Source organism: Cetorhinus maximus, chromosome 6, assembly GCF_964194155.1.
Source record: "Cetorhinus maximus chromosome 6, sCetMax3.hap1.1, whole genome shotgun sequence".
Taxonomy (NCBI): domain Eukaryota; kingdom Metazoa; phylum Chordata; class Chondrichthyes; order Lamniformes; family Cetorhinidae; genus Cetorhinus; species Cetorhinus maximus.
In genome coordinates this window covers 90,599,180-90,622,616 of record NC_135884.1, presented here as the reverse complement: position 1 = coordinate 90,622,616, position 23,437 = coordinate 90,599,180, and the positions used below count along the sequence as shown (strand labels likewise).

General features: G+C 44.2%; 1 protein-coding gene across 1 annotated transcript in view; it reads right to left on the bottom strand.

Annotated features, from left to right (window-relative positions):
- The window catches only part of LOC144682295 (sperm microtubule inner protein 8-like), a 29,686-nt gene extending 10,791 nt beyond the window's left edge, over positions 1 to 18,895 (bottom strand). The window contains exons 1-3 of the mRNA XM_078544770.1: positions 18,655 to 18,895; positions 16,220 to 16,281; positions 13,151 to 13,346 (exon numbers count right to left, since the gene is read on the bottom strand). Of these exons, the coding sequence (XP_078400896.1) occupies positions 13,151 to 13,346; positions 16,220 to 16,281; positions 18,655 to 18,895 (499 nt within the window). The remainder of the gene's footprint in view (positions 1 to 13,150; positions 13,347 to 16,219; positions 16,282 to 18,654) is intronic.
- Between the last annotated feature and the right edge of the window lie 4,542 nt (positions 18,896 to 23,437).

The following is a 23,437-nucleotide window of genomic DNA, read 5'->3' as shown; positions in this document are numbered from 1 at the left end:
TGTGACTAGTGGAGTGCCACAAAGATCAGTGTTGGGACCTCAGCTATTTACAATCTATATCAGGGGTGGCCAAACTTACAGAACCTAAAAACCGCATATGATAATCTTCAGATGTTCACGAGCTACAAGAAATGAACAAACTTTACACAGAATTACCTGGAAAAACTCAGCAGGTCTGGCAGCATCGGTGGAGAAGAAATCAGTTAACGTTTCGAGTCTTCATGACCCTTCGGCAGAACTGAAGCATAGTTAGGAGAAAGGCGAAATATAAGCTGGTTTAAGGTGGGGGGGCGGGGGGAGAGAGAAGTTGAGGGTGTGGTGATTGTGGAGATAAGCAAGCAGTGATAGGAGCAGATAATCAAAAGATGTCACAGACAAAAGGATCAAAGAGGTGTTGAAGGTGGTGATATTGTCTAAGAAAAGTGCTAATTAAGAATGGAAGACAGGACACTCAAGGTACAGCTCTAGTGGGGGTGGGGGGGAAAGACTAACAAAGTTTTAGTTTTAGATTTAAAAATAATGGAAATAGGTGGGAAAAGAAGAATCTATATAAATTATTGAAAAAAAAGGGAGGGGGGAGAAACGGGGTGGGGATGGGGGGAGGGGGAGTTTAAGATCTAAAGTTGTTGAATTCAATATTCAGCCCGGAAGGCTTTAAAGTAGTAGTGGCCTTGTGGGTCCCCATCCTGACTGGAAGTCTTTGAAAATCCAACTGGTATGTTGCCAAGGCTGTACGAAGAAGCTTCATCAGGTATTGATTTGTAGGGACTACATGATGTTTCAACTTTACAAACTTCATTACAGGGTGCAGCGATTCACAGCACTATGTTGTGCTGAAAATTGAAATGAGTCACACACTAGTTTTCTTGAGTTGAGGGTATTTTGTTTCTGGCACTTGCTCCCAGAACTCGATTGTAGATTGTGATTTATGTATTATCTTTAGACCCTGGTCCTCCTGGAAGTTAAATAGTTCAATTTCTACAGCAGATGTTTCCGTAACCAGAGGTTCAAGAATCAGACAACCATCGTTGACTACACCGACCATGAATGAGTTTACAAGAAAGGCGAAGCAGGACCTCAACTTCTGCAAACCGGGCTCAAAAACTATCCAGCAGCCCTTGTAATTTATCACTGTATTCTTGGAGTTTGTGAACTTTTACTTCAATATCAGGGAACGTGTTTACCCTCCTTTTGTGATGTGGAAGGTGGTTGAACTTTCTTGACAGTATGTCTCTTTGCAAAAGCCTTACTTTATTCTGGAAGCTAAAAACTTTCTGAGAAAGGTCATAAATAATCGTATCCTTCCCCTGGTCTGTCAAATTGAGAGTTTGTAGATGTTTCATAATATCAGTAAGAAACATCGGATCCTGCATCCATTCATCATCTTCCAGCTGTGGATAGGATCTTTTCTTTTCTTCAAGGAAAGCAATGATAGGCTCCGACAGTTCCACAAACCTATTCAAGACATTGCTAGTTGATGGCACCGCACAACGCAGAAGAAAGAGATGGCATCAGTCTTGTTTTCATGCCCTTCTTTTTTCCCTATGCAAAGGACCTCAGGGCCTGTCTAGGGCCTGAAGAACGATAAGTTGTCGAAGTGCGCATGTGCAGCCCATTCCCGGCCTGCATACACATGGGAAGTCCGAAGACTGTCGGAACATGGAGTTCCTGACCTCCATTACCGACTAGCAGGTAAGTTTGGGTTTTGAAAAATAGTTTATATTAAATTTAGATGCAAAAAGGTGTTCAGCCAATATTTTTCCGCAAGCCACACTTTAAGTGTCAAAGAGCCACAGGTGGCTTGCGAGCACTGGTTTGGCCGCATCTGATCCATATGAATGACTTAGATAAACAGACAGAGTGAAATGCATCTAGTTTTGCTAATGATACAAAGCTAAGTTGAAATTGTGAGGAGGACACAGAGACGCTGCAAAGAAATATAGACAGGTTAAGTGAGTGGGCAACAAGATGGCAGATGGAGTATAATGTGGGGAAGTGTGAGGTTACTCACTTTAGTCATAATAGAAAAGCAGAATATTTTTTTAAAAGGCGTGAAACTTGTAAATGTTGATGTTCAGAGAGACTTCATACAAGAAACTCAGAAAGCTAACATGCAGGTACAACAAGCAAATCAAAAGGCAAATGGTAAGTTGGCCTTCATTGCAAAGGGATTGGAGTACAGGATTAAAGAAGTCTTGCTACAATTGTACAGGGCTTTAGTAAGACCACACCTAGAGTTCCGTGTGCAGTCTCAGTCTCCATATTTAAGGAGGAATAAACTTACATTGGAGGCATTGGATCATAGGTTCACTAGATTGACTCCTGGGATGAGAGGGTTGTCCTCTGAGAGGTTGAGTACATTGAGCCTATATTCTATCGAGTTTAGAAGAATGGGAGGTGATCTCATTGAAACATGCAAGATGCTGAAGAGGCTTAGCAGAGTAAACACTGAGAAGTAGTTTCCACTGGCTGGGGAATATAGAACATGGGGGCACAATCTCAGGATAAAGGATCAATCATTTAGTACTGAGTTGAGGAGAAACTTCTTCACTCAAAGTGTTGTGAATCTTTGGAATCTTCTGCCCCAGAGGGTAGTGTGTGCTCCATTGTTGACCACATTTCAGACTGGGATGGACAGATCTTTGATCTCTCAGGGAACCATGATATATGTGGAGCAGGCAGGAAAGTGGAGTTGAAGCCCAAGATCAGCCATGATTGTATTAAATGGCGGAGTAGGTTCAATGGGCCTTATGGTGCACCCCTGCTCCTATCTCTTTTGTTCTTATGGGGCAGGATTTTCAGGTCGGCGGGCCTGGGAGCTGCCGGGGAATGGAATGCCACCCGCGATCGGCCCCCGACCGTGATTTCAAGCTGGCTGGCCAATTAACAGCCAGCCAGTGTGAAAGGCCTGCTGAAAGGCTCAGCACTGCCGGGGTGGAGGTAGGAGGAGGGTGAAAGCTGAAGTCAGCGTGGACACGGGGGAGTGTGGAATGAAAGCTCACTGAAGGCAGAGAGCTGCCTCAGGGAGCTGAAGAATTTAAATTAAATAAAAACTGATTTCAAAATCTGGAAGAAATGCCCACGCATCAGAATGAGTCACCTAAACATATGGATGGTGAAATTTACGTCCAAACGTTTTTATCTTATTAAAAAATTTATCTCAGAAACCTCATCCCGCCCTTGGATTCAATTTCCTGAAAGATGCAAAGGCCACCTGGCTGATTCGCCCGCCTGCCAACAGTAACATTGGATAGCCAGCGAAAAATCCCAGTTAATTGCACCATTAATAGTCATAATAGCCCTCTTAATTGTCGTCGGGTGTGCTGCCGACTATTGCGCGCGCACCCACCAACCGAAATATCGCACGAGTGCACAATGATGTTGGGATGCTCACCCGACGTCATTGCTCAAGCGTGTCAGGCCGAGCGAAAAATTCTGTCCATGAGTACATGCTGTCTGCATTTAATAAAATACATAGACTTTAGTATTATACCAGACATATTAACAGTTGAAATGCAATATAAGTGTCTGTACCATTAATAGAGTATGGACTCTACTATTATATAGGAAAATGCCTGAACTGCACTGTAGGTCACTTCACATCTCTGAAGAGAAATCAGACATTATGACATTCAGTTGCCTACTCTTGCCATATGCCAATTCTGAGGAGGAGCACACATCAGAAATGTCATAACTTGTCTTTTCAGTTTACATATACTGAATGCCCTGCGATGATTTGCCACCATTTTCCATTTTCATTTATGATTTTCAGAAACCACAGTTTTCCCATTTTAATTTAATTTGATAGTGTATACTTACTGATTGCTTGTCAGAGCTACAATTTTAGCCTTTCTACTGCTAAATGTGCTAACTCACACTGAGATGTGATTGCATATGTACAGAAGCACACCATACCCAAAGTGTGTAAGCAGTCAGCGAGTTACACAACCATAAGAGTACACAGGCAAACCTGAGCTCATCATCATCCAACTTCTATAAACAGTGCATTTTCCAGCTGGATTCACTGGACATTGATCAGAGGTGGTAACTTTGGCTGTTTTTTTCACCCTTTCCCTAGCCCAGGGACATTGATATCAATTCAGAACATACCAGGGATGTACCAAGCCTTATTATAGAGCATGAGGCCAGAGAAGCTAAAAGTGCAGCCACCAATGGTGAGACAAAATGAAGGTTAATGTACAATAGAGGAAAGGCATGTTTGTTGCAAAGTGTGATAAGGTTGGATGGGTTGTAGCAGAAGATGGGCTAAAGTATGGGTGGACCAATATCCCAGAGTGGCAGTATGGAGATATGGGGTTAGAAATTAGATTCAGAACATTAAGGTTGCAAATGGTGGCCAAGGAGAGGGATGGAATCCGTATTGAGGATAAAGAGTTTGTATCTGTGGTCAAGGAGGAAAGTATGGTCCATAAGTACGATTGTATGGAGGACAAGCATTTGATAATTCAGAGGTAGTGGAGAGTCACAAGAAGTGGTAGAGAGGTAGAGTTGGGTGTTGCCACCATACATGTAAAAGCTGATCTTATATCTATGGATGGCATTGTCAAAGCTTGGAATGTAGATGAGAAAGAGTAGGGACCAAGGATGAATCCTTGGGGAACTCGAGAGGTGACAATGCAGAAGTGGGAAGAGAAGTCATTCCTAGAAACTCTGGCTGTGACAACTCCTTCCTTTGGCTGGAGGGGACTTGCTTGGGTCAGGTGCTCACTGTATGAGCGAGGGGAGAATTTTGGGCACAACATCTGAATCTCAGAATAACATGATTAAAATCAGTCATTCTAAAAACATTGCCGAGACATGTTGTATAAATACAGTTTAGTCGTACAGAACTTGGGTATTGCTGAAAAAAGAGACATGTCTAAGCTTTTCATCTTGCGCTCATCAGGACACTCGCAAGAATACCAACAAAAGGGGGAAAACAGCAGTTTATACTGTGTGTGAAGAGAGTGCTGATTCATTGGCAAATGGTGTTGCCATGGAGAATGCACCATTGATAGTGACTAACAGTTAGCTGCCAAGCATTATTTGAAATTTAAACCCGGCAGCTTGACCCTGATTGGTCAAGGCATTGCCCTTAGGAATGCGTCAGCGAATAGCTGTCACTTATTTTGTTTAGCTGAAACAGGCACAATGTATGTAATGTTCTTTCTATCTGCAAAGAACAGGGCCCTGTGTGTTAATATATGTAGCTTCCAGTACACGCAAATGCGCCACATTGCGAGCCCAACTGACAATCTTAAATTGGTTGTCAGCGTAATTCATAGCACATTGAGGATTATTAGCAAATGTTGTCCAATCGTGGAATCACGTCTAATGTTGGACACTGTGTTTTGAGTTTTACAAGCACGGGCTGGTTGGGTCCAGTCTGTACCCTACCCATTGTGAACAGCAGCTGGGACATGCTGTTTGATACGATCTGCCAGTGTTTGGGATGTACGGCCTACATATCTAGCACCACACTGGCACTGAAATTCATATACCACATTACTCATTTGTGTGATAGGCAGAGCGTCTTTTTGGCTTGACGGGAGCATCCTGTTAGTGGCGAATAGTACTCATATTGCTCATATTGTTGGGAGTGAAACAGCCAACTTCACCTGTTGCTCAAATTTTTGAGATGCTCCAGGGTATTCTGAGGTAGACTGGGTACTTTTTAGGCCCGTTCATGAGTTTGCGTTATATACAGCGCAAAATGATCTGATCAAGGTAGCCATTATCCTGCGAGATTCCTTTGATATGCCCTATTTCAGCATCAAGTTTGCATGGTGAGCAATCTTATAATGTGTGGAACTGAAGAATCCCAACACGTATTGACCAGTGAAGGTAGACTTGCGGTAGACCATGATAGAGAATCCCCTGACAGATTTCTCAACTTGAACATCGAGGAAGAGGAGTTCATTTGACTGCTTCATTTCATTGGTGAATTTGAGTGCAGGATAGAGCCCATTAAGACATATAAGGAAATTTTTACATGCAGCTACGGATTTGAATATAGCAAACGTATCATCCACATATTGGAAATATGTGAGGGTTAGGAGGTTTCGCTGTCATTCCATCGAAGACACGTTTCTCATGGAACCCAACAAAGATGTTTGCAAGAGCTGGGCCAGAGGGGGTCCCATGGCAACACCATCTATTTGGGCAGACATTGTGTCATTAAAACTGAACTCAACTGCACGAGTTACCGAGTTCATAAGTTCAATGAATACTGATTCACTCAATGGTGGCATTTCTAGATCGCCATGATACAGTGCTGCAATGCAAATATCTATGGCTTCCTTAAGTGGAATATTGGTGAATAGACTAGCAATGTCAAATGAGCACTTGGACACAGCATTGCTATTGATATGCAAGTCCTGTATGGCCTTTGTAAACGTGAAGGAATCCTTCACCACGTATGTGGAAAGCTTGGCCAAAACTGGTTGTAACAATTCACCCAACCATTTGGCCAATTCATGTTTACAGAACTGGTCATAGATAAGATGGGGCATAGAGGGACATCACTTTTGTGTGTCTTGGGCATGCATACATACGTGGGCATAGTGAACTGTGAGGACGAACCCAGTCATATATATCACGCGGTGGCTCATCACTCTTACATAAGTCCAGCAAGCGTTTTTAGCTTACTTTCGAGCAAGGCTGTCCAGTCATGTTGAGCAGCAAGTCCATAAACTCAATTAAGCAGAAGTGGTTTGGCAATGAAATTAATGATGCCACAAAACATGTCATAAATCTTTCTGATCATGCAATCTCAGGAAGCGAGGAGTTTGTTCTTGCGCATGGTTTCAATTTTGGGGTACCTTCATCCCAAATCAAACGGGAATAGGTATTAGCTGAGGTTGAACTCCTCTACTCCCAACTATCCCGCCACAAACCAGCGTCCGCTAAAGATGCTGAATCCTTGAAAGCGCGCTTAGCTGATCTAGTGCACGTATATTGACACCCAACCTCCTACCCCTCGCATATTTCAAATATGTGGATGATACGTTTATTTAAATCCACAGTTGCATTGTGCACGCATATTGCAGGAGTCCAAATGACCTGTTGGAATTTCATATGCAACATGAATGTCTTACAGCATTGTGAGCACTAAAGACCAACCCGGACATACACATCAGCAAACCTGACAAAGGGACGGGAATAGTCATCCTGAACAAGCATGACTTTATCAACAAAATGCACTCCATTCTTAATGACAGGTCCAAATTTGTATCCATTGGACCTGCCACTCAATCTGATCAGACAGCTTTGCTCAAAAGCAAGCTAAAGATGCTTGCTGGACTTATGTAAGAGCGATGAGCTACTGCGTTATATATAAGACTGGGTTCATACTCACAGTTCTCTATGTCCACGTATGTATGGGCCCCCCAAGACATGCAAAAGTGGCGTCCCTCTACGCCCCATCTTTTCTATGACTGGTTCAGCACAACATGAATTGGCCAAATGGTTGGGTGAATTGTTACAACCAGTTTTGGCCAAGTTTTCTACATATACGGTGAAGGACCCCTTCACATTTGCGAAGGTGATACAGAACTTGCATATCAATAGCAATGCTGTGTCCATGTGCTCATTTGACATTGCTAGTCTATTCACCAATGTTCCACTTAAGGAAGTCATAGATATTTGCGCTGCAGCGCTATATCATCTAGTCCGGCCACCATTGCGTGAATTAGTATTCATTAAACTTATGAACCTGGCAACTCGCGCGGTTGAGTTCAGTTTTAAAGACACTATGTACAGCCAAATCGATAGTGTTGCCATGGGATCCCCTCTAGGTCCAGCTCTCACAAACACCTTTGTTGGGTTCCATGAGAAACATGTCTTCAATGGAATGACACCCAACCTCCTACCCCTCGCATATTTCAAATATGTGGATGATACGTTTATTTAAATCCACAGCTGCATGTAAAAATTTCCCTATGTCTTAATGGGCTCCATCCTGCACTCAAATTCACCAATGAAATGGAGCAGTCAAATGAACTCTCCTCCCTTGATGTACTAGTTGAGAAATCTACCAGGGGATTCTCTACCACGATCTACCGCAAGCCTCCCTCACTGATCAATATACACGTTGGGATCTTATAGTTCAGCACGCTATAAGATTGGTCTTATTGATAACCTTGTCAATAGGCCCCGAGCCATTTGCTCACCATGCAAACTTGATGCTGAAATAGGGCGCATCAAAGGCATCCTGCAGGATGATGGCTACCCTGATCAGATCATTTTGCAGTGTGTATCACACAAATTCATGAATGGGCCTAAGGCCGTCACTTTCGACCCTGAAAAGTGCCCAATTTCTATCTCAGATTACCCTGGAAGGGCAAGGTATCTGAAAAATTTGAGCAACAGGTGAAGCTAGCTGTTTCATTCTGCTACTATGTAGTAGCAACATGAGTGGTATTTGCCACTAACAGGATGCTGCCGTCAAGCTAAAAAGGTGTTCTGCCTATCACACAAATGAGTACTGGGGTATATGGATTTTGGTGCCAGTGTGATGCTAGGTATGTAGGCTGCACGTCTCAAAGACTGGCGTTTTTAAAAAATTCGTTTACGGGATGTGGGCTTCGCTGACTGGGCCAGCATTTATTGCCCAGCCCTAGTTGTCCTTGAGAAAGTGGTGCTGAACTACCTTCCCGAACCGCTACAGTCCAAGTGGTGCAGGTACACCCACAGTGCTCTTAGGAAGGGAGTTCCAGGATTTTAATCCAATGACAGTGAAGGAACGGCGATATATTTCCAAGTCAAGATGGTGAGTGACTTGGAGGGGAACTTCCAGGTAGTGGTGTTCCCATCTATCTGCTGCCCTTGTCCTTCTAGGTGGTAGTGATTGTAGGTTTGGAAGGTGCTGTCTAAGGAGCCTTGGTGAATTCATGCAGTGCATCTTGTAGATGGTACACACTGCTGCTACTGTGCATCAGTGGTGGAGGGAGTAAATGTTTGTGGATGTGGTGCCAATCAAGCGGACTGCTTTGTCCTGGATGGTGTCCAGCTTCAAGTGTTGTAGGAGCTGCACTCATCCAGGCAAGTGGGGAGTATTCCATTACACTCCTGATTTGTGCCTTGTAGATGGTGGACAGGCTTTAGGGAGTCAGGAGATGAGTTGCTTGTCACACGATTCCTAGCCTCTGACCTGCTCTTGTAGCCACAGTATTTATATGGCTAGTCCAGTTCAGTTTCTGGTCAATGGTAACCCCAGGATGTTGATAATGGGGGATTCAGTGATGGTAATGCCATTGAACATCAAGGGGCGATGGTTGGATTCTCTCTTTTTGGAGATGGTCATTGCCTGGCAATTGTGTGGCACGAATGTTACATGCCACTTGTCAGCCCAAGTCTGGATATTGTCCAGGTCTTGCTGCATTTGGACATGGACTGCTTCAGTATCTGAGGAGTCGCAAATGGTGCTGAACATTGTGTAATCATCGGCGAACATCCCCACTTCTGACTTTATGATGGAAGGAAGGTCATTGATGAAGTAGCTGAAGATGGTTTGGGCCCAGGAACTCCTGCAGTGATGTCCTGGAGCTGAGATGTTTGACGTCCACCAACCACAACCATCTTCCTTTGTGCTAGGTATGACTCCAACCAGTGGAGAGTTTCTCCCGATTCTCATTGACTCCAGTTTTGCTAGGGCTTCTTGATGCCACACTTGGTCAAATGCTGCCTTGATGTCAAGGGCAGTCACTCTCACCTCACCTCGGGAATTCAGCTCTTTTGTCCATGTTTGAACCAAGGCTGTAATGAGATCAGGAGCTGAGTGACTCTGGCGGAACCCAAACTGGGCATCAGTGAGCAGATTATTGCTAAGCAAGTGCCGCTTGATATCACTGTTGATGACCCCTTCCATTACTTTACTGATGATCAAGAGTAGACTGATGGGACGGTAATTGGCCGGGTTGGGTTTGTGCTACTTTTCGGGTATAGGACATACCTGGGCAATTTTCCACATACCCGGGTAGATGCCAGTATTGTAGCTGTACTGGAACAGCTTGGCTAGGGGCTCGGCAAGTTCTGGAGCACAAGTCTTCAGTACTATTGCCGGAATATTGTCAGGGCCCATAGCCTTTGCAGTATCCAGTGCCTTCAGCCATGTCTTGATATCACGTGGAGTGAATCGAATTGGCTGAAGGCTGGCAACTGTGATGCTGGGGACGTCCGGAGGAGGCCAAGATTGATCATCCACTCGGCACTTCTGGCTGTAGGTTGTTGCGAGTGCTTCAGCCTTATCTTTTGCACTGCTGTGGAGGGGGATATTCCAGCGAGTTGTTTAATTGTCCACCACCATTCACGATTGGGTATGGCAGGGCTGCAGAGCTTAGATCGGATCCGTTGGTTGTCGGATCACTTAGCTCTGTCTATCACTTGCTGCTCATGCTGTTTGGCACACAAGTAATCCTGTGTTATAGCTTCACCGGGTTGACACCTCATTTTTAGGTATGCCTGGTGCTGCTCCTAGCATGCCCTCCTGCATTCTTCATTGAATCAGGGTTGGTCCCCTGGCTTGATGGTAATGGTAGATTGGGGGATATGCCGGGCCATGAGGTTACAGATTGTGTTTGAGTACAGTTCTGCTCCTGCTGATGGCCCACAGTGCCTTATGGATGTCCAGGCTTGAGTTGCTAGATCTGTTCGAAATCTATCCCATTTAGCATGGTGGTAGTGCCACACAACACGAGGGAGGGTATCCTCAATGTGAAGGCGGGACTTTGTCTCCACAATGACTGTGCGGTGGTCACTCCTATCGATACTGTCATGGACAGATGCATCTGCGGCAGGCAGGTTGGTGGGGATGAGGTCAAGTATGTTTTTCCCTCTTGTTGGTCCCCTCACCACCTTCCGCAGACCCATAGCAGCTATGTCATTTAGGACTTGACCAGCTCAGTCAGCACTGGTGCTACCGAGCCACTCTTGATGATGGACATTGATGTTAGTAAGGAGGGCTGCGATTGCCGTGTCCGGTGCCTAGGTCGATGCTGGGTGGTCCATCCAGTTTCATTCCTTTTTTGTGGCTTTGTAACAGTTTGTTACAACTGAGTGGCTTGCTAGGCCATTTCAGGGGGCATTTAAGAGTCAACCACATTGCTGTGGGTCTGGAGTCACATGTAGGCCAGGTAAAGAAGACAGATTTCCTTCCCTAAAGGACATCAGTGAACAGATGGGTTTTCACAACAATCGACAACGGTTTCATGGTCATCATTATACTTTTAATTCCAAATTTTTATTGAATTCAAATTCCACCCTCTGCTGTTGAGGGATTCGAACCCCAGAGCATTACTCTGGGTCTCTGGATTACTAGTACAGCGACAATACCACTATGCCATTGCCTCCCCATGAGGTATCAAACAGCATGTCCTCGCTACTGTTTGCAATGGACAGGGTACAGACTGTACCCAACCAGCCTGTGCCTGCAAAACTCAAAACACAGTGTCCAACGTTAGATGTGATTCCGCGATTGGACAACATTTGCTCAATAATCCTCAATGTGCTATTAATTACACTAACAAACAATTTAAGATTGTCAGTTGGGCTCGCAATGTGGTGCATCTGCATGTACTGGAAGCTACATATATTAATACACAGGGCCCTGTTCTTTGCAGACAGAAAAAACATGTACATACACTTTGCCTGTTTCAGCTAAACAAAATAAGTGACAGCCATTCGCTGACTCATTCCTCAGGGCAATGCCTTGACCAATCAGGATCAAGCCGCCTGGCTTAGATTTCAAACAATGCTAGGCAGTTAACTCTCAGTCACCATCAGTGGTGCATTCTCCATGGTAATGCCACTTGCCAACCAATCAGCATTCTCTTCACATACAGTAAAAATTATTTGTTTTCCCCCTTATATTGGTATTCTTGCGAGTGTCCTGATGAGAGCAAGACAAAATGCTTAGACATGTCTCTTTTTTCAGCAATACACAAATATAGTTTAACAAAGCAAGTTTGAGAAAGGATCCAAGAGATTTTGTTCCTTTTTTGTAGGTGTTACAAATTTCAGCTGTTCTAGATTATGTCTCAGGTTCAGTGTCTCTGCTCTTACAGTTAGGAGTTTCCTTTTACTGTCCAACATCCAGTCATACAATAGCATGAATCAGGAGTGAAACAATGAGATCCCTCATTATGTGAACTGGATACTGTAAACAAACAAGTCGCCACTACATGCATTACTCCAATCCTGTAAAGGCAGACTTCGTGTTCGGAAAACAAAAGCCAAATGTAAACTAATAAACTGGTTTATTCTACAATTATTAAGTGAACATGCCGAGTAACATCTTTTACTGAATCTCACTTTACTCTGACAATTTAGTGAACTCCCCTTATATAGAAAATAACAAAAGCACACCAGCTTGTGCCAGCTAGTGGGTTAAATTAACTTCTCAAACCAAAGTTTACTCTAGATCTGACTGACTTTGTCATAATGAAGTTTTGGCCACTCTTTGTCCATCTGAGCAGATATTCTAGAACTCACGACGTGGAATGTGCATTTTCTTCTATTTTCCTGGCTGGACAGGAAGCCAGCTTGACATTTAAGTCCTACTGGGATCAAATGGATATCGCTGTCCTAGCACTAATTGGTGTGAATGATCACTGAAACACCGAAATGAGCTTCCATTGTATTAACCAATCTAGATCAGGCTCTTATGAACATGAGGAAGAATATGACAATGAAGAAGATCATATTTGACTTGAAACATAACTCTGTTTCACTCTCCACAGACGCTGCCAGACCTGCAGAGTATTTCTAGCACTTTCTGTTTATATTTTAGATCAGTCGCTTAGTTCTCATGCTAATCCAACTCCCTGCCATTGCGTTCCATGAATCCAACCTCTTAAGAGTTAAATCTGACTTACAATCTTCATTTTAAAAAATTAAATTAAATTCCTTCAGTGGCCAATCAATCAAAAAAATACTAAAATGTGGCAGTGGTTTTAAGTTGGCTACAATTTTGTGTCGTAATGTTTTGGCACAAAAAGTGCTGGCACAAATAAAATAACAAGAAGGGGATTTGAGCTTCTCAGGGTTCCCCTTATGATGGTGGCACTAAGATGTAAACAGGCTGCCAATTTAAAAAATTTGCAAAACAAAAAGATGGTGTCATTGCAACAACTGTACTCTCTATATCTCTCACCTTTGAAGTCCCTTTTGGGAAGCACAAATTCCCCACACTCTGATACAAAATGAGACCAGTCCTGTGAGGCCTTTGTGATCAAAGGCTTGTAGTGGCTCCAGGGTTTCTCGATGTGAATGCTGGGAATCGCATATCGCTTTCCATCAGGAGAAAACTTGTCACTTGCACTCAGTGATCCTCCGGCATGGCTAAATAACTGGAGAGACCGGGAATCACAATTATAAATGTTATCCTATAGAGGGGAATGATATTTCACATTGTTATATGTTTTGTACTTTTAAAAATTATTTACTTCCTTTGCAGCAACTGTCACCCTAGAACTTCCCTAAATGAAAGGGTGGGTGGATGCACATCTCTCTCTCAGATCTCCATCAAAGTGCCCCTATAACTGAATGCTATGAGTGAAGCCCGTGTGGCTCTGACTCTCATTAAGTGTCAGCCATGGCTCAGTGGGAGCACTGTTGCCTTGGCGGCAGAAAGCTGGGGGGTGGGAGTTTAGATCCCACCACAACACTACTGAGGGAGTGCACTGAACTGTTGGAGGTACCATCTTTCGGATGGCCCTGTCTGCCCTCAGGTGGCTATGTAAAGGTCCCTCAGCGCTATTCTGAAGAGAGTAGGGAAGCTCTCTCCTGTGTCCTGGCCAATATATATATATATATATCACTCAAAAAGTGTCCACACTTCAAAAGTACTTCATTTGCTGTAAAGAACTTTGGAATATCCTGAGGTCCAGAAAGGTGGTGGAAACAGAGACAATGAATAATTTCAAAAGCAAATTGGATTGGCACTTGAGGGAAATAAATTCATAGCATTAGGAAGGATAGAGCAGGGAATGGAATTGATTGTAATAAACAGAGTTATTGCAGCACAGAAGGCCATTCAGCCCATTGAATCCATGTGGCTCTTGGTAGAACAATCCCATTTGGTCCATTGAATCCATGTTAGTTCTCTGTCAAGAATCCGATCAGTTCAATTCCCCACTCTATCCCCCGTAACGCTATGAATTTATTTCCCTCAAATGCCAATCCAATTTCCTTTTGAAAATATTAATGGGGCAGAATTTTTCATGTCCGCTGGCATCAGACATCATGGCAGACAATATGGCAGGAAGGCAAAAATCGGTTTCATGCCATCATGAAACACGTTTGCAACTGTTGCTCCGTCAATGGCGGGCCTCGTTTCCCATCGCTGGACGGGGAACTTCATCGTAATATATCTGTATATCATCTTAAGCCCAGCTCTCCAGAACCATCCCCCATGCTGGATCATCTGAGCACGCCAACGTATTTCACAACTGAACATAAGCGAAGTGCACCTGGCAAGCTGCACTTCACTTGGGACTTCTAGGTTTGTTTCCCTACGTTGCTTCAGGCAGCATTCGCGGTCATCAGCACCAGGCTTTGCAGGCAGCACGGCATCACTTTTAGGAGGTTCTTGTAGGGCAGGTCTCTACCTACCAGATCAGCCGTTCAACAGCTGCAGGGCTATGGCTTGCTCGGGAAAGAGGGAAAAGTGGACACAGGCAAGGGAAGAGGCTGCAGGGCTAGGGCATTACTAAAGGGGGTATCCCAGGGGTGCATGGGGACACGTGTTGATCTGTGCAAGTGGCCTCAAGATGGTGAGGGCTGAGGAAGCAGTTTCCAGAGGAGATGAGGCCAGATGGAGATGTGAGTGTGTGTGTGAGAAAGTGAGTGGTTATGTCCCTTGAGTTGGCAGTGAGTAAGATGCCAGTGAATGTGTGATGGGCTTGTGAGTGTGTGAGTTTAGAGTGATGAGATGGTTGCCTTACCCTGGTTGCACGGATGAGATCATTCATCCTCTTTCTGCACTAGATGGCGAATCTCTTCTGTGCAGCATTGGCACTGACCACCACTGCCACCACCTCCCAAGCTGGAGCGATGACACTGATGGGCCTCCTGCGGCCAGAGGTAGAGGACATTGTGGTGGGCTCCCATGGTATCCAGAAGGCATCCCAAGGGTGTGTCACTGAATTGGGGGGCTGCAATCTTCTTGCCTTTCGGGGCCATGTATTCAGTGCAGCAGTCCTGGGCTGGAAGCACTGAGAGGTGTGCGCATGGCTGCACTTTAAATATAGCACCCGGCATGTTGAAGCGGTGAGGTGACAGTGTGGCAGCTGAATCAGAGACCGCCCACCAGCAGGATGGTGTGTTTCCCGGGAATCCAATGTTTAATGAGTGGGATTGGGATGATACGGTGCAAAAACCGGCCATTGCGGCCAGCGGGTAAAACATTCTTTTTCCCACCCACTCCCACACGGTGTAAATCTGGGATAATTCCGCCCATTGTCTCTGTTTCCACCACCCTCATACGCAGTGAGTTCCAGGTCCTTATAACTTGCTGCGCAAAATAGTTCGTCCTCACATCCCCCCTGCATCTCTTTCCCAAACCTGAAATCTCCATCTCTAGTCCTTGTATTATCGGCTAATGGAAATAACTTTTCCTTATCTACCATGTTGAAACTGTCATAATCTTGTAAAACTCTAGCAAATCTCTCCTCAAAATCCTTTGCTCCGTGGAGAACAATCCCAGCTTCTCCAACCTAATCTTGCAGCTAAAATTTCTAATCCCTGGAACAATTCTGATAATACTTTTCCGCACCTTCTCAAAGACCCTCACATACTTCTTAAAGTGCAGTGACCAGAACTGGACACAGTACCTGAATCACTGGGAATACTAAAGGATTCTATTGAGTGTAATTTAGTGGTGCTCACTTTACTTTTGATTAACAATCTGATAGTTGCAACTGTCCAATAACTATAGCCCTTTTGATGGTTTAGTCGTTGTATACTTGTAATTTTGACCCATGTAAGTAAATGTAAATAACCATTTGTTTACGCCAAAACTTCACAACTGTTTTCTTCAGAACTCAATGTTATGTGTTTTGTGCGGGTCTCTGCGTCTAATCTGTAGACTGAGCTTGATCCTGCCATCAATCTATACAGCTTGGGCTTGGTCTGCGACTGATTTGTACAGTCTTCATTCTTCATGATTAATTGCTACTACATTACTTCTGCTCAACATGGATTCAAAATGAAAATCACTCACCAGTGCTGCATGGGTTTGTTTGGGATGGTCAAATAGGGTAAAGGAAGTATTTGTGAAATCGTCTAAAAAACATAAAAGAATTTTAAAAAATTAATGCAATGCAGACATCTACACTAAGAATTCCTGGTCCCAGCCCATCTTCAGCAGCTACAAAGTGTAATAGGAGAAACAAAGGAGCCACTAGCAGTTCAGTTAGCCCTGTTGCTTCCTTTTACATGAGAGCTGTTTGCACTGAGGCAGACACAATGAAGAGAGTGAATTAAGCTGCCATTAGACCCCACTCTGTGCTAATTTAAACCACAGTGAGATGGTGTCACATCTTGGCGCTTCAGTAAGTCTGGCAGTCTCCTGAGTTATATTTCCATTCTGCATCAATGAACACCCAAAACCGCCTTCTATCAACATCATACTGACAGTTTATGTATCATCTTGGCTGGTCACTTTACTATTGGGGAAGTAGAATAAGTTTGCTGTTGTTTTCTATATTTTGACTTATATCGAGCTATATCTTAACATGTGTATAATTTTCAACCAGTTTACATTGTGCTCACAGGGTAAATTGTACCCAACTGACCTCTTGAACTGTCAACAGCTGAGGACTCTCCTTGACCTGCACTTGAGCAAGGCTTTGCCAAAAAATGCAGACTCATAAGATTGCCCATTAAATTTCTGACGATCTTCATATTTGGTCATATTACTTTCAAAAGGACTGCTTTGTGTCTTCTAGATGTTTGAAAAACAGAACTGTATTTATGTCCACTTTCTGTTTTATTAGCAGTGTTAATTTCCTTCTGCTTCTGACATCTGTTGCCGGTACCAAGCTCTTCTGAGGCAAGCGCAGCACAGATTGACACAAATCTGTTTTCTATACCAGCCATCCTTGAGGTTGATCACATGTATTATGATCACAGGTTCTGCACAATTGTAGCTACTCAGCAGCAGCAAAATTGCACATACAGCACTCCTTAAAGTAGTGAGAGGTGGTGTTAATCCTCTGACTGGGCTGTAATTAAAACAGAAAATGCTGGAAAAATTCAGCAGGTTTGGCAGCATCAGTGGAGAGAGAATAGATTTAATGTTTCGAGTCCAATATGACTCTTCTTCAGAACTGGCCAAAGAAGAGTCATACTGGACCAGAATTAACCCTGTTTCTCTCTCCACAGATGCTGCCAAACCTGTTGAGCTTTTCCAGCATTTTCTGTTTTTATTCCAATTGCCAGCATTTTCTGTTTTTATTCCAATTCCCAGCATTCGCTGTATTTTGCTTTTATTTTACTGTCTGTGCTGTACATGTATATAAATCTGAATTAATGGGTTATGTTCCAACCCGCTGTACCATTTAGTTTCCCTTCATAGATGCTCCCCAACAGTTTCAGGCTTTGAGTACTCAGATGTCAAAATGTCTGAGTGTCAATTTTTGTTTGATTACTCTTCTGTGAGTTTTTCCATGTCAAAGATGCTATATAACTGCAAGTTGTTGTTATAACTGGGGCTTTACTACAATTTGGTACCACATAAAATGTTTGATAACTCACAATGTAGCCCAAATAATTACCATTTATTTACATTCATACAGTGATTTGTTATGTTGACATAGCCCTTCAGCCTCGGCTGAGGTATCAAAACCTCTCTGTTAAGTGTTGGCATTCTTTCTTTTTCTTTATCTGCTCTGTCATCCATAAGTGCTCTTTGTTTTTTCTCTCCCTCCTTTATATCAGAGATCTTTGCCTCTCCTGCCAACCTCCCCAACCCCTCTCTGGGGATCCTTTTTCTGACCCCCTTTTTTCCTGGGGTCTCTCCTCATTGTGCTCTCACAAATCCCCTTGCTCCATCTTTTGCAATCTCTACTTATCCCTCCTGAAGATGCTGTCCTCTCTTTCTCCAGTCCCTACATTTCCAGAGGTTTCTCCCTGCCCTCTTTCTGCTTCCTCCCTTCTCCAACCCACTTTTCCTCTTTCCCATCTTTCTCCCTCTCACCTTTCTAGGGTTGGCAACTGTGATTAAATGTATTCCTGGAGGTTTCATCACAGGACTTGCGCCCACCCTGAAGCCATCATTCAGCCAACACATCCACCCGTGTGACACACTGCCTTCTTGTGCCAATTGGAAAGCAAAAGACTCATTGCTGATTGACTGTTGGCCAAACAAACTTTCTTCCCCCATTGTCAATATTTTTATATCTGGTACAGAGGAATATGACAATAAAAAATCATTTTTAATGCCCAATGATTTTTCTCCAGAGTGAAACAGAGTGAAAAAATCCTGAAGGGTTGGCAACCCTATCTGACCTTGCCCTCCTCTTCCCCCGCCCCTTTCCCCTTCTCCCACCTCCTTCTCCTCTTCCTTCGCACACCTTCCTACTTTCCTTCCAGACCGCGCCCCCTCTGCCTTCCCCTCTCTGGCTGTGCCTCTCCCACCGGCTCCAGCTCTGTTACCTGTGCTGCATGTGGTTGTGTTCCGGCAGTGCTCGTCCGGCAGTTTGCTCGATTCATCGTCCATTTGCATGCGGCGCAGGGTGGGCAGGTCAGGCCGGTACAGGTCTGTTTTCCGGGCGGCCAGGCTAACCCGCCAGGGAGGCTTCTGCGCTCCCAGCCCCTCGTACTCATGTCCCGTCTTTTTTTGCATGTGGCTGCACGGCCGCGTCCCGGCTTCTGAGCCCAGCACCAACTCACTCATCACCCACACTGACCTGTATCCAAGGAACCACATAGTTACTTAGCAACCGTGTAGCTCTCACTGTTACCTAGTTAGTGACCCTGTTCATTTAAAAGGTAGCCTAGAATCTGAGTTTCTCACTTCAGGGTATCCAAGTTCTTCAATTAGTAGTTTGCTCCATTTATTTTTATACTTAATTTCAGATTTCACTAGTTATTTAATTCTTCGACAGCATCTTCCAAACCAGTGACCTGTATCACCTCGAAGGACAAGAGTAGCAGGCACATGGGAACACCGCCATCTGGAATCTCCCCTCCAAGCCACACATCATTCTGACTTGGAACTTTGTTGCCTCTCCTTCGCTGTGGCAGGGTCAAAACCCTAGAACTCCCTTCCAAACAGCACTGTGAATGTACTTCTGGACTGCAGTGGTTCAAGGAGGTGGCTCACCAACACTGTCTCAAGGGAAACTGAGGATGGGCAACAAACATTCGCCATGCCAGCGACACCTACGTCTCATGAATGTCTAAAAATATCTAATCGGTCACAGAAGAGACACAGACAGACGCGCACACACAGGGACACTGACAGGAGGACAAAGAAAGACAGACGTGCACACAGGCAAACACAGAAGCAAAATACTGCAGATGCTGGAAACAAGAACAGAAAATGCTGGAAATTGACGACTGGTCCCTTGACAACTCTTTCTCATGTCCCACTTCCTGTATGGACTGTATCCCAATCTCAGTTTTTCCATCTCATTCACATCTATTCCGACGGTGCAACCTTCCATACTAGTGCTTCCAACATGTATCCCTTTTTCCTCAGTCAAGGAATTCTCTCCCCACCGTGGTTGACAGGGCCCTTGACCGTGCCAATTTTATTTCAAGCACTTCTGCTCTCATCCCTTCCCTTCCCTCCCAGAACCATGATAGAATTCCCCTTGTTCTCATCTTCCACTCTACCAGCCTCCATATTAAATTAATCAACTTTCAGCCTTTCTGCCCCTTACAGTATGATGCCACCACCAAACACATTTTCCTCTCCCCTCCCTTCCCATTAGCATTCCAAAGGGATCATTCCCTCCTCAATACCCTGGTCCACTCCCCAGTCTGCCCAACACTTCCTCTCCCTTCCCATGGCACTTTTGCATGCAAGCACTGGGGATGCAATACCTGCCCTTTAAGATCCTCTCTCCTCACTGTCCAAGGTTCCAAACATTCCTTCCAGGTGAAGTGGCAATTTACTTGTACTTCTTTCAATTTAGTATACTGTATTCACTGCTCACAATGCTTTCTCCTCTAATTGGGGAGACCAAATGCAGACTGGGTAACCACATTGCGTAACACCTCAGTTCAGTCCACAAGCAATACCCCAAAGCTTCTGGTCGCTTGCAGTTTTAATTCTCCACTTTACTCCCACTCTGACCTTTCTGTCCTCTTCCTCCTTCAGTGTTGCAAGAAGCTCAATGCAGGCTCAAGGCACAGCACCTCATCTTTCAACTGGACACTTTACAGCCTTCCAGACTCGACAATTTTAAATCATAACCTTTGCCCCCATTTTTTTCCCTTTTTCTTTGCAGGTTTTGTTTTTCTCTTTTTCTTGTTTTTTTCTTTTTTTTTGCTTTTGAATTACAGCTGTTCATAATCCTCCCAGTCACACCTCCTCTAGACACATCTTTTATTTCTTTACTTGCTCCATTTACACTCCCATTGGCTTTGCACTGTGAACCCTATTGTTATTTTGATCTCTCTTGCCCTTCACCCTATCACAAACCTCCCCTTTTTCCCACCCTCCTCCTTTTCACTTGCTTAAAACCTATTACATTTGCAAGTTTTCCCAGGTCTGATGAAAGATCACAGTCCTGAAACGTTGGCCGGAATTCTTCGAAAAGGTAAGTAGTCCTGCTGCCGGGAGTGAAAGCGGGACCCAACCCTGCGCGGATGGGCAACGGGACTGGGAGGAATTTTACCAGTCACGGCCAATTAAGTGGACAGTGGCCCATCACTCAGAGCTGTTGGCCCAATCAGAGGGCCAACAGTTTGGCAGCTTCAGCAGCACCCATTGAGGTGGCTCCATGCTGAGGCACCCTCAAAGGCAAGGTAAGATGTTTTATTTACCGTGCCTGTGCCAGGTAGGCAGACCCCAACCAATGAGGGGGTGCACCTTCCAGCAGTGGCATCATAACTGTAGGGGCAGCCTGATGCCCCACTGTGGACCGTGGAACAACCAGATAGGAGGGCCCCCTGGGAACTTGCTAGGAGGCCATTAGGGTTTGTGAACTGGAGGTCGACAACATGAAGAGATAACTGACTACCAGGGGGAGCAAAATACCCCAGAAAGTGTGTTTCCAGCCTTGTGTCACTAATTGCAACGTTTCATTCAGTCAAATAGCAGAGAATTTGTAGGGTTTCCTTCTTTAGCCCCACTAGATCTGCATTATCCTGCTCCAGTGGGGGATGGGAAAGTTCAGCCAAGTTACTTCCATGAATACTCCTGTGCTGCTCATTTATCAACATGTCAGGGTGCACATAAAGACACATAGGGAGCATGGGCATGCCGGGTTAAATCCTCCCCTCCCGCTGTTCCAAAGTAGCAAAGACAAGTAACAAAAACTCTTGGCTGAGAGTCTAACACACTATCCAATCACAAGCTATCCTCAGATTGAAATTTGCAATGAGGGATCCACGACAGGATCCTAACCCTAGTGCTGTGGCTACCAGGTCACACTAACCGACTGTGAGATGTCAGTTTGAATGTTGAATTGGTGATCATTAAAGGGAAAGCATCGTCAGTGATAATTTCACTTACAATTTTTACTTACTGGTGCTAAATATACACTTAGCATTCAGGTGGAATTGTTCACTCATAGAAAACAGTCTATAAGTCCAGGGCCTGCTACACATCTGAATCATAGATTGGTTATAACACAGAAGGAGGCCATTTGGCCCACCCTGTCCGTGCCAGCTCTCTGCTCAAGCAATTCAATTTGTCTTACTGTCTTGCCTTTTCCCCGAAGCCCCGAAAATTGTTTTCTCTTCAGATCAATATCCAATTTTCTTTTGAAGAGCTCAATTGAAGCTGGCTCCACCACACTCTCAGGTACTGCATTGCAGATCCTAACCATTCAATGTGTAAAAATATTCTTCCTCATCTTGCCTTTGGTTCATTTGCTGATAGGCTACTTTATATAAACTATAAGTTGTTCCTCTTGCATCCACTTTATTTCTCAATTACAAAGAGGAAAATAATTAGAATTCACCACAAGTCCTGCTCATTTTTTATTCTGGGCATGAAGCACTTCAAGAGTTAGAGGCCTGAATCTCACTCCTGTTTCCTACACTGTGTTACTACATATGCAGAGTAGGTGAAAGACATAAAATGGCAGACAGGTACCAGATATCGCCACAACCAGTAAGGAGTAAATATGACCATTGTTTTTTTTATCCTTGCACAGCCCTGCAATGTGATCTGCCACATATTATTGCTCCTTTCTCACATCAAGCAGCCACTTGGTACAATTTCATGTTGTCCTTACTCTCTGCTCACGACTACAAAAGCAAGAGTTGTAATCTGATAGTCCCGTGTTGTAACTTGGTGAGCACGACTGCTACAGTACATCTGTTGTCTCAGGAGATTGCACCGTCATTTTTAAATTTCAAATTTAAATGAAGGGCCCTTAGTTCAGGACAATATCAAGGATGAAAAGAGTACATCAGAAACCAAAATAAATAACATGAAGATACAGCAAAAGTAACAGCAATCTTGTGATTTAAAAATATAGATTGTAAGGAAAGGAGAGCGTTAAGGAGCTCCACAATTTTGAGGCCCTAGTAAAAAATGGGACAAAGTAGGTGAGAGTGTGTCTTGAGTCTTGATTTGAACACAATAGGAAGGGGAAAGGGGCAAGAAGTGCAGCATTTATAGAGGAACAGGAAATGAAAATTCAGAGGAGCACTCACCATAGCAGTACCATAAAATGGGCAGAGATGAATAAGTCTACAATGGAGAAAGGCTGGAGGCTAGTGAACAGATGGTGACTATCTATCAGATGACAAGCTTTTTCTATCAGGGCTGTTAAAATAATGCTAGAAGAGCATCTTGAAATAAAAGAGCAACATTCTAAAACTAAAAAGAGCTACTAGCTGATGGTGAGGAAATAATTGTTTGCAAGCAAAGTGGGAACTGAGTTTTTGGAGGCAGCCAAGGCAATTGAGGAGTTTTTAAAAATTCATTTACGGGATGTGTAATAGGCCAGCATTTATTGCCCATCCCTAATTGCCCTTGAGAAGGTGGTTGTGAGCTGCCTTTTGAGCTGCTGCAGTCCCTGTGGTGGTGTTGGTACACCCAGGGTGCTGTTGGGGAGAGAGTTCCAGGATTTTGATCCAGCGACAGCGAAGGAATGGCGATATATTTCCAAGTCAGGATGATGAGTAGCTTGCAGGTTGTGGAGTTCCCATGTATCTGCTGCCCTTGTCCTTCTAGATGGTGGCAGTTGTAGATTTGGAAGGTGCTGCCTCAGGAGCCTTGGTGAGTTTCTGCAGTGCATCTTGTAGATGGTAC